General features: G+C 46.9%; 1 protein-coding gene across 3 annotated transcripts in view; it reads left to right on the plus strand.

Moving 5' to 3' along the window:
* The first annotated feature begins 456 nt into the window (after positions 1–456).
* Positions 457–15,637, plus strand: part of ARHGAP10 (Rho GTPase activating protein 10) — a 326,043-nt gene continuing 310,862 nt past the window's right edge. For all 3 annotated transcript variants that reach the window (XM_060012123.1, XM_060012125.1, XM_060012124.1), the window contains exon 1: positions 457–779. In XM_060012123.1, coding sequence (XP_059868106.1) covers positions 626–779 — 154 coding nt within the window. In that variant the 5' untranslated portion in view covers positions 457–625. The remainder of the gene's footprint in view (positions 780–15,637) is intronic.

Here is a 15,637-nt window from a genome sequence, read left to right on the forward strand (position 1 = left end):
GTCGCCCGGCTGCGGGGATTTACAGATGCTCTGAAGACGCCCCTTCCTGGGCCCGGTCAAGTTCTCCGCTTCGGGGAGCCGACAGTGAGTCACCCCGAAGAAGGGCGCTAAGAAAAGGGGAGGCCCCCGCGCCCGGAGGAGAGCCGCGGGGCGAAATTCTAGATCGAGGAAGCCTCGGAAGGAAGAGGAGGGGCCACTGCGCGTGGGAAGAGAAGAGGCGTCTGGGGGGAGGAAGGGAGGGAAGGGAGAGAAGGAAGGAGGAAGGCGGAGGAAAGAGAAGGGGGCGAGCGGCTAGCGCGGGAGGGGGCTGGGCGGGAGGCGCCGGGGCGGGGCGGGCTCGCGCCTCCGGGAGGGCGTGCGGCGCGGGGGCCGGGCGGGGCGGGGCCGCGGCGCCCGAGTTTAGGCGGGGGCTGCCGGGATCGGAGCTCCGCCGGGATCTGAGCGCCGCATTCTCGCTCGCCTCGGCGGCGCTGCTCAGCGCGGCCGGGCTCACCTCCGCAGGGCATGTCTGCGCTGCTCTCGCCGCGCGCCTGGGACTGCTAGCTTCTCCGGCGCTGCCTGCGCGCGGGGCCCCGCACCTGGTACCGAAGCCCGGCTCGCGCTGTGCTCGCGGACCGCCGCCGTCATGGGGCTGCAGCCCCTGGAGTTCAGCGACTGCTACCTCGATAGCCCGTGGTTCCGGGAGAGGATCCGCGCCCACGAAGCGGAGCTGGAGAGGACCAACAAGTTCATCAAAGAGCTCATCAAGGACGGCAAGAACCTCATCGCGGCGACCAAAAGTAAGTGGGGGCGCGGGCGGGCTGCGGCGTGGCGAGGCCGGGAGGAGCCTCTCCCGGAGGGAGACCGACCGTCCGGTGCCCGGGGCCGGCAGTCGGAGGATTTGGAGATTGATCCGGGACCCGGAGGCCCCGGGGTCGTTCCTCCGCGGCTCCCCGAGCAGCCAGGGGCGAGTCCCCTTTCCCGTCCCTGCCCTGCGCGGCGGCCGGAGCCGGGAGCCGTGCGCGCGAGCGCGCCGCCCGCCAGCCCCGCTGCTCCGACCCGGCTCCTTGTGTTCCCCGCTGGACCCCCCCGGGGCAGGTTCTTTTACCCCCTAGAGCTTATCAGTGTCTCTCCCGAAACAGACACATAAGTTTCACGGGTCTTGTCAAGTTCTTTTGAGAGATCACGAGACTGGGAATTCTTTGAAAACCTGCTGGGTGTTGAATTGTTCAGAAGGCCCTTAAGCCATACGCTTTCCGTGTCATTTTCGGATCACTTGCGACAGTCTCGTCCCGGGTCCCTTACTGTGCTCAACCCGAAAGTCCACCTGGCGTTGTGCTGCCTTCCGCACATTCCTTCCCTCCTCCTGCGCCGAGGACGGTTCAAAGATTGGGGCTTGTGAGGCTGTGCAGACAGCCTGCCCTCCGGCCCGAGCGAGCACTGCCTGCAAAGAGGGAATTTCACCCCGGTCAAGCTTAATGCTTTCCTCCCCTCTCTTCCTCCATCTTTTAACTCGGAAGTGGCCAAATAGGAGAACACAATTAATTAGTTGATTATCTGAAGAGTCTTTCTAGGAGGGAGGGGGCCTGAAATTCGTGTTGAAACACTAAGCTGGCTGGAAATGGGGAGACATTAGCTTGAGTGAGGAGCTGCGCAGCCTGACCACACCTGTAACCCATAGCCGGTTCTGAGGAAGCCTGTGAGTGCTCCCTTTTCCCAATTAAAAAGACCTACCCGTATAGCAGACTGGGAAAAATGCCCCGTGTCATCCCTCCCCCGCTTTTGCATTAAGGAAGATGAAAACATACTGAGCAGACTGTCTCAGGTACCCAGCCCAGTGCCTATTTGTTGAATGAATGAGTTGAAAGAAATACGTCTTCATGGGTAGAATTCAGTGAACCAGCTCTGTAATTTTGGAAGCACGTCCCACGACTTCTCTGGATGTTGTCCGTGGTTTCTTTTGCCTCTGTGACCTCTTTGGTGTTGCAAAACGAGGACTGGGAATCACTTTGTTTGGGACATGTGATAGGTGGGCATATTTGGTTGGTGGCTCTCCAGTGCCTTGGCATTGGGTATGTGTGTTGGGATGGAGGTGGGGAAGGGCTGTAAATATGTAGGAGTGGAGAAAGGAGGAGGAGAGAAGGGTATGCGGTGCCTGTGTGTGTGTGTGTGTGCGCGTGCGAACGTGCATGCACATGCGTGTGGGTATGTGTGTGTAGTGAACATCTCCCTCTGTAGTTTGGTCTTAACTAGCGTCACTAGGTAGGGGAGTGCCCCTTCTCTCTTACTGGCTGTAGCAGCTCCCTCTGGGACATGGGGCATGAGGAGGGAGGCTTTGGTGTGGAGAGAGGTAGATGGCAAAGCCAGTTTGGCCACTGGTAGAAAGCTATTTATGTGACTGCATATTCGCTCTTCTGCCAACAGGACACATGCCCGGTGTTCCAGCAGCAGCTAGTGCATCTGGGGGGCCAGCTGTCAGCCTTCCCCTCCAGAATGTAGACTTTCTTGAGTTTACGAATTGGCTCCTTACTCCTTTTGATTCTTGTCCTTTACCATAGGAAACATAATTTATGCTCAAAGAAAATATCTTTTCTCATTGTGTGTAATTACCTTAAATTCTTTTCCAGAGGAGGACAGAGATACAGCTTTAGCTCACACGCTTGTGGCAAGTTAGGGGGACCTGGCCTTTGCCCAGCTTGCCCTGTACGTAAAGTTGACGTCCAGCTCCTATCAAGACTAAGAGCCCTGGACGTAAGTCAGGACACCTGGGTGTAGTTAGCCTTCACTGTTAGAGCCTGGCTACAGGACAATTGGGCAGGTCATTTTTGTGTTCAGTTTTTCTTGTCCTACTTCTCAGAGGCATCAGTAAGATTCTGCAGTGTTTGGAAATGGCGTGATTAGGTCATTTGAAATTGCAGTCTAGGTCAGTCGTTGGCCTAACCAGTCGAGCTTTTCTATAACAGCTGAGAAAAGCTCAAGAGGTCGAGGCAGGACCTGAGACCGAGGGGGAGCTACAGAAAGGAACAATCAGCTAGGTCAGACTGATTATATTTTCAGATGTTTTGTGCTTTGTTTTGCAAAAACGGCGTTTTGCGCATTTTCAGAATCTGCGTGTTTAAGTGATTTCTGCTTTTAATTGCCCTGTAAGATGCCTCCTCCATGCGCTAAATACATGTTGGATTTATATAACTTTGATGTCTTGATGCTTTAGTTTTTTTTTTAAATTTCTTAGTCGTTGGGGAATGCGTAGTCTCTGAAAATTGTGAAAACATCCCTGCTACATTTCTAAATACACAACTGACGACCATATTGTTACTTCCGTGTAGAATGTCTTGATGCTTTGACTAATCCGCAGATATTTAAAGAAGTTGGAGGTGACTTCTGTGGGACCTGAAAGTTTATTGCCGAGTTCAATTATGTAGCGATCAGCAAATATTTAGCATCTACAGTTTGTTAAATATTGGGCTTGAGACACAAAGAGGAAAGAAGTTAGAGGCCCTTGTCCTTGAGGTTATTGTCCTATAGTTGAATTCAGTTCAATCTAGGGAACATGTTTGAACTGCTGCATGCATTGTGCTAAGTTCTTGAAGAAGTGAAGGATACACAGACACACATATTAAAAGATTCAGTGGCAAGGTTTCTAACTTTGACAGAAACAAGAGTATGTTGTAGGTTAGAGTGGAAGTTTGGGAACTCATTGGTGTTTTAAGGAAGGGATAGAACCTTGTAGAACCTTGTCAGATTGGAAACAGCTGAGAAGAAACCAGCGCCCCGCCCCCCCCCCCCCCCCCCCCCACCACCGTGTCTGAAGAGGATGAGAAGACCAGTTTGGCTGGAATGGTGATGATTTCATTTGGGGGAGTAGAATGAGATTCATGGAAAGGTCAGTTTCAGATTGTGGAAGCCATAAAAGTGGGCTTGGGATGTGGGCTTTATCCTGTGGAGAATCACTGACATAATGGGAAAGAGGTGGTTTAGAGGCTGTGTATGGTATCTGTCTGTGTGTCAGGTGATTTTTGGAGATAGCGGTGGGGCTGGGGAGGGGCTGCGGAGCGCAGAGTCTGGGACCACTGATTTATGTGGTGGATTTGGAGAGCATTCACTCAGTTCAGTGGAGTCTTTGTTTAAATGGTTTTATTAGCCCTTTTTCTTTTTTCACTCCTTTCCTAGAATAATCAGTGTCTTCTTTCAATACAGTTTAAACTTTTGTGAGCCTTTCGTAGGATGTCTATGTAGTTGCAGATGCTTATGATTCGTAGAAATGCATAGTCTGTTTACCAGAAACAGCAATAAGCTATATATACTTTTCTCATAAATTTTACAATTAGGTGTTCTTTTTCTTTTTTAATTTATTTAATTTATTTTAATTTTTGGCTGCGTTGAGTCTTCGTTGCTGCGCGTGGGCTTTCTCTAGTTGCAGAGAGTGGGGGCTACTCTTCATTGCAGTGCTTGGGCTTCATTGCGGTGGCTTCTTTTGTTGCAGAGCACGGGCTCTAGGCGCATGAGCTTCAGTAGTTGTGGCCTGTGGGCTCTAGAGCTGGCGGCTCAGTAGTTGTGGCTTAGTTGCTCTGCGGCATGTGGGATCTTCCCGGACCAGGGCTCGAACCCGTGTCCCCTGCATTGGCAGGCAGATTCTTAACCATTGCGCCACCAGGGAAGCCCCAATTAGGCATTCTTGAAAGAATATGTTCTGTTCTAGAGAAGGAGAAGGATGTTAGTGGTGGCCAGGACCAGAACTTGAGTCTTTCAAGTCTTGATACTTCTTTAGGCCTTGATGTTTAATGATTTTTGGCTTGTTTTTCTCAGGACAACATAAAAGTTCCCTTTTGCTGTCTTTGTATTTATTGTTCCAGAAACATGGTTCACGTGGTAATTCCTTTTGGAGAAATTTCCCAGGTTGCTCTTGCATGGAAACATAGGGAGATTCGGATGACTTAAAAGAATTTCACTTTGTAAACTTCAGCCTTGGTCTCCATATCTGTGAAATGGGACTGTTGCATATAGCCTTGAGGATTGAACCACATGTGCCAAAGTGTTTTTATTTTATTTATTTATTTTTTTTGCGGTACTTGGGCCTCTCACTGTTGTGGCCTCTCCCGTTGCGGAGCACAGGCTCCGGACGCACAGGCTCAGCGGCCATGGCTCACGGGCCTAGCCGCTCCGCGGCATGTGGGATCTTCCCAGACCGGGTCACGAACCTGTGTCCTCTGCATCGGCAGGCGGACTCTCAACCACTGCGCCACCAGGGAAGCCCCCAAAGTGTTTTTAAAACACAAGTGTGAAGCGGTTGTGTAGGCTTTATTGTTTGCCCAGCTAATATTTTTTTCTGACAATCCAAATTTTGTTCAGGTGTCTACACTCTTTCCCAAGTGACTCATAGAAAGGTGATTAGGTATAATTCTGATTAGTCTGACTCAGTCGTTCTCAGTCCTGAGCATGGCTGACCGTTAGAATCACCTGGGGAGCTGTAAAAACCATGCAGTTGGGATTGAGAAACACTGAACTCTAAAAACTCAGTAGGGTAAACCTATTTTCTGGGCTGGTAATTGGATAAATGAGGATGTATCTCAGTTCTGACCAGTGAGACATGATAGGAAGTCTGCTGGAGACTTTGGGAAAGGTTTTCTTTTGTGTGAGAGGAGACTTGTAAAATGGGTTCTAGACTCTTCTGTGATGTCTGGTTGTGTTGCCTGGAGCTGCTCCTGCCATCTTGGGACGGTGAGTGGAGCTCAAGGTAAGGACCATTGGAGCAGAGAGGTAACTGAATCTGGGTTTTTGATGCGGTCATGGAAGCCACAGATGGTTCTGTGCCTGAAGCCTACCTCTGCATAGCTTGTTAAATGACATAAGCCAGTTTGAGTTGGGTTTTCTGCTACTTTACACCCTAATTTTGTGGGGTTGTTTTGACTGCACCACGTGGCTTGTGGGATCTTAGTTCCCCCACCAGGGATTGAACCCGGGTCCTCGGCAGTGAAAGCGCAGAGTCCTAACCACTGGACTTCCAGGGAATTTCCAACACCCTAATTTTGATGGAGAGATATAATTGTAAATTTTGGGCTGATGTTTCGGTTAAGTGGAATTTAGAGAGGCATGGAAGTGAAATGATATTTAAATTACAAATATAATTTTACCCCAGATGGACAAGAAGACTCATCAATATTCTTTGCCCCAAAGAAATTACTGTGGACCCCCTACATTTCAGGGCATCACTTGGGGGTAAGTCTTCAGCTCTCACTTGGGGTCTTACTAATGGGCTGGTCTCTAAAGCTGTTTGCTGTGAAAAGATTTCCTATCTGGCTGGAACTGGGCTGTGGACCCAGAAGGGCTCTAAAAGCTTTCATTGCTTTACTCTCTGCAGGTGGTCCTTGTCTCCATTTAGAGTAGTTCCAATTGAGGGCCCTCCACCAGCCGACCCTGTCTGTATGGAACGTTTGCTGGGTCTGTGAGTCATCTGCTGTTGTGAGTTTTCCTGCCACATTGCCTTTTCCCTGCCCTCCCATCTACCGGGGTTCCTTTGACCACCTCCTCTTCACTCTGTTTTTGAGGCGGGGGGACCAGAAGCATTGTGGACTTCTGGAAGAGGGAGAAGGCCCAGGAGGAGGGCATTTTTGTGTTTTAACGTTTAACGTGGCTGATGAGACAGTGTAGTAGAGAAGATTAAGAGCGTGCTAAGGCGCTGCCTTTCATTCACGCTGGAAACCTCAGTCACGTTGCTTAGCTTTTCTGTATCTGTGTTGTCCAACAGAAAATGGAGATAATGATACTGTCTGCCCTGTAGGGTTGCCAGTTGGGTTGAATGAGTTCATACGTGTAAAGCATTTCAAATACGCCCTCAAACGTGAGCAGTCATGATGTTCTAAATTGCAGGTATATGTTTTAATATGCAGGCCCTTTTCTTGCCTGAAAGAGGGTTGCTCTGGCCCAGCGGCTAGCGTCTAACTTTTTAGCGCTCATTACCCCTAAGAATGTATTTGTCCAAATCATCGTGACCAGTGACCAAGAAGAAAGACAAAGTGGTCAAAGTCTGGTAAGGCTTCGAAAGTTTAAATGTAGCTCAGTATGCTGAAGAATCTGGCAGGTAAGTAGATGAATCAAAGCTAAGTGGTATCTTGGGAAAATACGTCCCAGGATTTGTTTCTGAGTCACAAAGATCTGAAGATGATGTGGAAGGTGTCACTAAGAATGTTGGAAATCTAGCCCAGCCGTCTGCAGCTGAGACTTGAACAGGCCTCTCATTCAGGGGATTGCTAAGAAAGCCAAAGAAGGCGGGGAGAGCTCTGACCAAGGAACTGAGATGACATCGTCAGAGGCTGGAACCTGCAGATACTTAAAATTGCAGTGATGCCTTTAGAAGGTATTCACTTTAGTGTTTAACTTGCAGGAGACCCTAACAACCTACTGGACAGTGCTTGTATTTGCTGTGGGAAATGTACCAGGAGAAACACAAGGCAGCCAGAGACCGCCCAAAAGAGTTGTTACGTAATCCTCCTATTTTCTGCAAAACGATACTCAGAGTCTCCTGGACAGATTCCCAAAGAAGCTGTTTTGAATTCTGACTCCAATAGCTATTTATCACCTTATGATTTTGTGTTTTTTAGGGAGGCAAGAATTACGAAGGAGGTAAAAATATTGGGTAGTCAGCTAGGTTACCGTAAGTCATGCTTAAGGTGATTGCTAACTGTATGTGGCAGTGAATAGGTCAAGTGTTTACATCTGACCATAGTAACATCTGGTGTCTTTTCTCACTTTTTAAAAGTTTGATGTTAGAAACGTAGCTATGAACACATTGCTTTATGGGATTCAATATGGTCTTGCATTGCCTTTGATTCTACATCTTGTTTAGAGAAAACTCATTTAGTCAGGTTGGCTTTCCTTCAGGATTTGTAGGAGAGTGTTTAGAAATTTGTAGATAATAATTCTGATTAAGGGTGTCTTGGATGTTTTACTAGGTTACTTTTTAAAAAAATATTTTATTTCCTTCGTGGCACAGATCAGTATTTTATTTTATTTTAAAATTTTATTTGTTTTGGCTGCATTGGGTCTTCATTGCTGCACGGGAGCTTTCTTTAGTTGCAGCGAGCGGGGGCTGCTCTTTGTTGTGGTGCATGGGCTTCTCACTGCGGTGGCTTCTCTTGTTGTGGGCTCTAGGTGTGCGGGCTTCAATAGTTGTGGTGCGCAGGCTAAGTAGTTGTGGCACGTGGGCTCAGTAGTTGTGGCTCGCAGGCTCTAGAGTGCAGGCTCAGTAGTTGTGGTGCATGGGCTTAGTTGCTCTGCGGCATGTGGGATCTTCCTGGACCAGGGATCAAACCAATGTCCCCTGCACTGGCAGGCGGATTCTTAACCACTGCGCCACCAGGGAAGTCCCTACTAGGTTACTTTTTTTTTTTTTTTTTTTTTTGCGGTACGCGGGCCTCTCACTGTTGTGGCCTCTCCCGTTGCGGAGCACAGGCTCTGGATGCGCAGGCTCAGCGGCCATGGCTCACGGGCCCAGCCACTCCGCAGCATGTGGGATCTTCCCGGACAGGGGCATGAACCCATGTCCCCTGCATCGGCAGGCGAACTCTCAACCACTGCGCCACCAGGGAAGCCCTAGGTTACTTTTAATGGAATTACATTTCAGAGACAAATAGGCAATCACAAACTACAATCGAAAAATGTTATTTAAAATGTATATGTTAATGATTTTAATAATAGCTGACTTTTATTTATTTTTATTTTAAATAAATTATTTATTTACTTTTGGCTGTGTTGGTTCTTCGTTGTTGTGCTCAGGCTTTCTTTAGTTGTGGAGAGCGGGGGCTACTCTTCGTTGCGGTGGGCGGGCTTCTCATCGTGGTGGCTTCTCTTATTGCGGAGCACGGGCTCTAGGCGCGCGGGCTCAGTAGTTGTGGCTCACGGGCTTAGTTGCTCTGTGGCATGTGGGATCTTCCCGGACCAGGCCTCGAACCTGTGTCCCCTGCATTGGCAGGTGGATTCTTAACCACTGCGCCACCAAGAAAGTCCCAGCTAACTTTTATTAAGCATTTACAGTTTGCTTTACTTCGTGGTAAATTCTATTATTTAATGTGAAGACTTCCTTATTGAGGTATGTTGTTATTTACCCCATGTTACAGATTTGGAAACTGAATTTAGAGAGGTTAGCAGCTTGTTCCAGTCACACAGTTTGTCAGTGGTGGAGCTGGAACGAAAACCCACATTTGTCTGACTGCAAAACCCTTAACCACAACAGTAAGCTGTCCCTGTAAAGAGATGTAAGTGCGTTCTTCTGTTAGGGGATGTTATTACGATAAATCCTGGTTATCTGGCAAGTGTGTACATTTCACAGTCTGGTTAGGAGACTATTCTTGTTAGCTCAGCCCAAGGACCATGATTTAAAATTTAAGGCCACCTGGGATGGTTACTGTAAATAAAACTGATTATTAATTTGTGCAGTAAGTGTAGATATTCAGAGATTGGGTTGATTTAGGATGAATTACTAGATGCAGACGTCCACTCAAAAAAGTATGATTTCCTTCCTTCAGTCTCTCTCCCTGTCTCTCTCTCTTTTTTTCTTTTTTAGTTCCCCAACCACAGATCAAACCCATGCCCCCTGCAGTGGAAGCATGGAGTCTTAACTGCTGGACCGCCAGGGAAGTCCCCTCTCTTCCTGTCTCTTAATCTTCATCTCTCCCCCTCTCTTAGTGTCTCTTTTACTCTCCATCCCTCATCCCACCCTTTAGAAGAGTAAATTTTAATTTTGTTTTCGTAATTTCGTATTAGGCTTTTTCCTCTACAGAAAATTAGAGTTGTTTTAGAACTATAAACCAATACAAAGAATCTCATAATCATCTCTGTATTTGCCTCTCAGCTTAGAAATAAAAGCTTCCTGTCTGCCTCTTCCCAATGGCACCCTTTCTAATAGAGAACCTGTTCTTTTCCCCAAGAGGTGCAACTGTCTCAAATCTGGTGTATATTATTCCCAGACATTTTAATACATCTGTACACATTCCTGAATAATAGATAGTATGTTTTGCATGGTTTTAGACTTTAATGGATTCATATACTATTTGTTTTTCTGCAGTTTCTTTTCTTCCCTCAAGATACTTGTGAGATTTATCCATGTGGACACATGTAGCTCAATTTCATTGAGTTCAACCTCTTTTTCCTACAGGTGGCATTTGAAAAGACTTGGTTAATTGATGGTATGTAGATGTTATATAAAGAACTTAAGATGTTTTATGATGTACCTTATTTCCATGCATTTTTGGATTGTGAAACAATATACTTAGAGAATTTATTCAATATAAAAGCCTTATAATTAATTTTATAAACTTTAAAACACTAGCTTTGACAACAATCTATAGATAACGAATCCATAAATTTTAAAGACATTTAATAAAAGTTCTGTTTGATATTTAACGTTATCAGCTTGGCATGGGTAATCAGAGCAAACGACTTTAACTTTCAGGATTGGAAGAAATAAGTGGTCTGAGTCACAAAAAATCTTCAAGGGCCTTTTTGCCTCATTGAAATGAGATTTCCAGTGTTAGCGTATAGAGAAGAAAATGATATCTTCATAGACACAGTGCTAGTGAAGCACTCTGGAAGCCGTCAGTCTAGATAGGTCAGATGAGCATGACTTTTAGGCAGGGATTGGTTGGTATTTTGTGATAGGCTTCTATGCAAACAGCCTGTTGATTTCATTACCCTAATGTAGGAACATAATTTATAGACTTGCCAAGGGAATGCTTTTGTAATGAGAAAGCCTTGACACCCTTCTCTTTAAACAAACAGGCAGGCACACTGAAAAACCCCTGACGCTTTACATTCGAAGGGCAGGCATCTCTCTAAGGCCCAAGATCTGCTGGGACCACTGCTGGATGCTAGGCCTGCCTCCCTGGTCAGACCAGAATTCCCTCCCTGTGTTTCCTGAGGAAGCTGTTAATCCTATGCCACTAGATATTTCAACGGGGAGTATGGGTTCTTCTTCGTTGCCCGGTTCACCGCAGGCACTGTCTGCCCTTGGGTCCCGAGGTCCCATCATCGTCTGGTAGTGAGTCACGATGAGGTGTGTGGCTGAAGGAAAAATCAGTTTGGCTGGGAGATGTCACCTCTGGTCAGAATATTTAAGACTCTCTTAAAAAAATTTTTTTTTTTTTTTTAATCTCTGACTATAAAGTTAGCTGCTTCACTTATTAGGTGACCTTGGGCAAGTTACTGAAACCGTCCGTGGCTAATTTTCTGTTTCTTTGTTAGTAAAATGGAGATACTAAGAACTCTGTCTCAAGGGGTAGTGGTATTTAATTCTCATGTTACTTACTAGAAGATCTTAGAACTCTCCCTGGCCCATGGTAGGTGCTGTAATTATCATCATCACCACCACCACCATCATCGTTGTCGGAAGAGCACTGTCCTGGCTTCCTTTGGTTGAATTTGGGTACAGCTGTGGCTTTACCCGTAGTGACAGTAGGAGTAATCTGTGAACGTGTTCTTGCCTCTCTTTGAAGCGAACCATATTTTGAAGTGCAGGGATGGTGTAGGCCTCTCATTTATTAAACAGGAGAAACCATCTGTAGAAATCCAGCATATTACTGAAGATCTTTGCTTGAAAGTTTTGGAAACAAAGCCAAAAAAAGCACAAGGGAGCAGAGTGTCGTTGACGTGTTGTTACTTGTATTTGAGAATCTGGTAGATAGTACTTCTGTCACTGTGACGGATAGTTTTGTTTTTCTTTTGTGAAATGCAGGTCAAAGGCAGCACAGCCAAAATATTAAAGATCATGGTCTTTGAAGTTACATCTACTTCCTGTGTGACCTTGGGCAACTTGCTTAACTTCTTTGTGCCTTAATTTCCTTGTCTGTGAAATGTGGATAGTAATTTTATCTCCCTGAATGTTGCTAAGATTAAATTAGTTATTTGTAAAGCACTTAAGAAAACAGCCTGATCCATAGTGAGCCCTATATGTGTTTGTTAAGTCTTGGAAAAAAATTTGTAAAAATCTGTTTACTATATAGTCTTCACTGTGATAATCTCCTGTACGACAGTGGGGGAGAGGTGTCATCCCAAGTCATTGAACTCGACCTATTGTTGAGTTGCTAGAGTATTAGCAGTGAAAAGAGACCTTTTATATCTCCGTGCAGAAGTTAGAGTTCTAATGGGGAGAGACAGATTAATTAAGCACTGTCATTCACACCCCTGAGTGAGAATGGAGAATGGGATGCTATGGCCGGTAGTTAACAGGACTAATTAGTTGAGGGGGTCAAGGACAACTTCAAGAAATTGGTAACTTCTATGGGACTTCCCTGGCCGTCCAGTGGTTAAGACTCCGGGTTTCCAGTGCAGGGGGCGCGAATTCGATCCCTGATCAGGGAGCTAAGATCCTGCGTACCGCGCGGCATGGCCAAAAAAAAAAAAAATCTGAGACCAGAAGGAAGGCTAGGAGCTTTCCGTGCTGAGGGTAGAGATGCTCCGAGCACCGTGAAATGCACGTGGGAGGCTGTGGAGACCAGAGCCAAAGCGTGTGTGGTTGCAGGAGCTGCACAGATGGGTCTGGGCGGGAAGAGGGGGCTCCAGAGCGAGCAGGCGCAGTGTTGGGAAGCCCTGGTGAGGCCCGCCTCAGGGTCAGGGACTTCAGAATTTATTCAAAGCACAGTGGGAAGCCATGGCGACATTTTGAGCAGGGGGTTGGCATCATGCGAGTCACATTTGAGAAAGGCTTCCCAGACTGCGGTTGGGAGAATGGATTTGAGGACAGCAGGCCTGGAGGGTGGGTCCTCACTCACCCAGGCCACAGACTTGGGTGGAAAAGGCAGATTCTCCAGGAGTCAGGATTCAGAGGCTGCAGGCTTTGGTGGGTACTTGGGTGTAGGGGCCGAGGAAGGAGGTGTCCAAGACGATTCCTGGGTTCCTGGCCTGGGCGGAGAGCACTGGGCGCTGAGGTAGTCCAGCCAGAGGAACGGGTTTCATGGGAGTGAAGATGTGTTTTTGGTTTGGCCTGTGTGGAGGCGGAGGTGCTTCTGGGCTACCCAGTGGATGTGTTCGGGAGTTTGTTTCTTTTACGGGTGGAGTTTGTTTCTTTTACGAGTGTGTACTGCACAACAGGGAACAGAGCTGAAGATTCTGGAGACACAGCACAGAGATAGGAAATGACAGCAGGCAGCTGGGTAGCAAACCAGCTGGAGAGAAAATGTAGAGGAAGAGGCAGGGTGGCTCAGGGCAGATCTTGGAGAACAGAACTTTCAAGGGATGGGTACAAGAAGAGGTTGATAGAGATTTGACAGCGGTAGCCATTGAGAGGGAGGGAGGGAGGGGGTGGGAAAGCCCCGAGAGGGTTTCACAAGTTAAGGAGAAAGATTGTTTCAGAAAGTAGGAGGGCGCAGACAAGGTCATGCTACAGAGAAGTCAGGTCCCAGGAGTCCAGATGACGCTGCGTTAGCAAGACAGTGTCATTGGTACTCCTATATATAAAATAGGTTACTAATAAGTACTGTATAGCACGGGGAACTCTACTCAATACTCTGTAATGGCCTATATGGGAAAAGAAGAAAAAGAAAGAGTGGATATATGTATATGTATAACTGATTCACTTTGCTGTACAGCAGAAACTAACACAACGTTGTAAGTCAACTGTATGCCAGTAAAAATTAAAACAAAACGAAACAACAACAAAAAGACAGTGTCATGGGTAATGAGTGGGAGATGAGTTTGTGGCACGGCAGGGATGGGAGCCTGATGGCACAGGGTGGAGAAGAGGGTGCCTGGAAAATACATGAGCCTGTGGTGCAGGCATTTCTCCCAAGCTGTTGGCTAATTGGTGAGATTTGAACACGCTGATTTAAGTGTCCAACAGAGAGGAAGAGGTGGAAGATTCAGGGAATATTCTAGCATACACAGGGCTTCTGAATAGCAAAGAAGGTGGGATTCAGATTCCAGGTGGAGGGGGGCAAGACACATCTACTTCAGTAACTGAAGGGGTGGAAAGGATGGGTGCACACCCGGGTCCATTTGTAGCTTTGTGTCAGGACATTGAGGAAATGAGGAACCGATGGATTTATTTCGTCTGTGAGGTAGACAGCAAGGTGGTTTTCAGTAATGAATTCTGTTTTAATTTCTCCCTTACCGCATTCTTTTTCCGCTTAATAAGTAATACATGACTTGTAAAAGTTTTGTCTGTTTGAATCGGGTGGGATGGAATATAGATGTTGAAAGAGAAGAAGTGGTGAGAGGTGAGTGGGGAGAAAAAGTAGGAATAAAATGTCTGGAAAAACAGACTTGGGACTTCCGTGGTGGTCCAGCGGTTAAGACTCCACGCTTCCACTGCAGGGGGCGCAGGTTCGATCCCTGGTCGGGGAACTAGGATCCCGCATGCTGCATGGCATGCCCCCCCCGTTAAAAAAAAAAACCCAATAAACAAAAAGCAGTCCTCAAGACACCAAGACATGTGTCTATTTCAGAGTTTGTTCTGCTGGTACTTCAGGTCGAATGCTTTATTCAAACAATCTTTAATCTTGGTTTAAAAAAAATATTCAGTGAAGATGGCTTTTTTTCTTTTTCACTGAGGGACCCTGCTGATGTTTCGGTTTGCTCTCAGTGGAATTGTGCTGGTTCTCTTTGGATGTTTGTAAAGAAGAAGTTTCTCTTGGCAACATCGGAGAAGAGATTCCAGGACTTCAGGTTCAGAAGAGAACCTGTAAGAGTTAAAGGCGTAGCCATTATCAGTGATTTAAACCAGAGGTCCCCAGCCTTTTTGGCACCAGGGACCGGTTTCGTGGAAGACAGTTTTTCCACGACGGGGGCGGGGATGGTTTTGGGATGACTGAAGCACATTACACTTATTGTGCGCTTTCTTTCTATTATTATATTGTAATATATAATGAAATAATTATACAACTCACCATAATGCCGACAGGAGGCGGAGCTCAGGCGATAATGCGAGCGATGGGGAGCGGCTGTAAATACGATGAAGCTTCACTCGCTTGCCCGCTGCTCACTTCTTGCTGTGTGGCCCGGTTCCTAACAGGCCACAGACCAGTACGGGTCCATGGTCCAAGGGTTGGGGACCCCTGCACTAAACATATAATATCTTTTCTTCCTCTTTTCTAGCTAACTACTTGGTTAGGTTCCAACTAGTTTAAGAAACAATTCATGGCCGTCCTCTTCCCTCTGGCTCCGGATGCACTGGCTGTGAGCACGTGGCACCTTCAAGGACGGGAAGCATGCAGACTTTCAAGTTCTTCACTGGGAGAGAGATTCTAGGACTTAGCAGAGGAGTTCATAGCCTGTGTCGCTACAGCTAGAGTTGGTGGCCTGTTCTTGTGGAAAGCAATAGGACAGGGTTCAGATTAATTCTGGTTTTTTTTTTTTTTTTTGACAGTTCAGATTTTGGCATAAGACATCCTGCATATCCTCATGCATTGCCTTCAGTTGCAAGTGAGAGAAACCCAACTAAAACTAGTTGAAGCAAAAAAGAGACTTTCTGGCTTGCGTGAGTGAAGTCTTGGGAGTGGGGTTTCTTTGGCTACACTGGCATCCAAGGGTTCAAGCGATGTCATCAGGTCTCTCTTTTTTTGCATCGCTAGCGTTTCCTGCAATTGGCTTGACCCCGATGGGCACTCTTTCCACAGTGGCGATAGCTTAAGTTTACTTACATCTTTCTCATTGCTCTGGGGCTTCCAGAGAA

The sequence above is a fragment of the Delphinus delphis genome, chromosome 5, assembly GCF_949987515.2.
Source record: "Delphinus delphis chromosome 5, mDelDel1.2, whole genome shotgun sequence".
Lineage (NCBI taxonomy): Eukaryota > Metazoa > Chordata > Mammalia > Artiodactyla > Delphinidae > Delphinus > Delphinus delphis.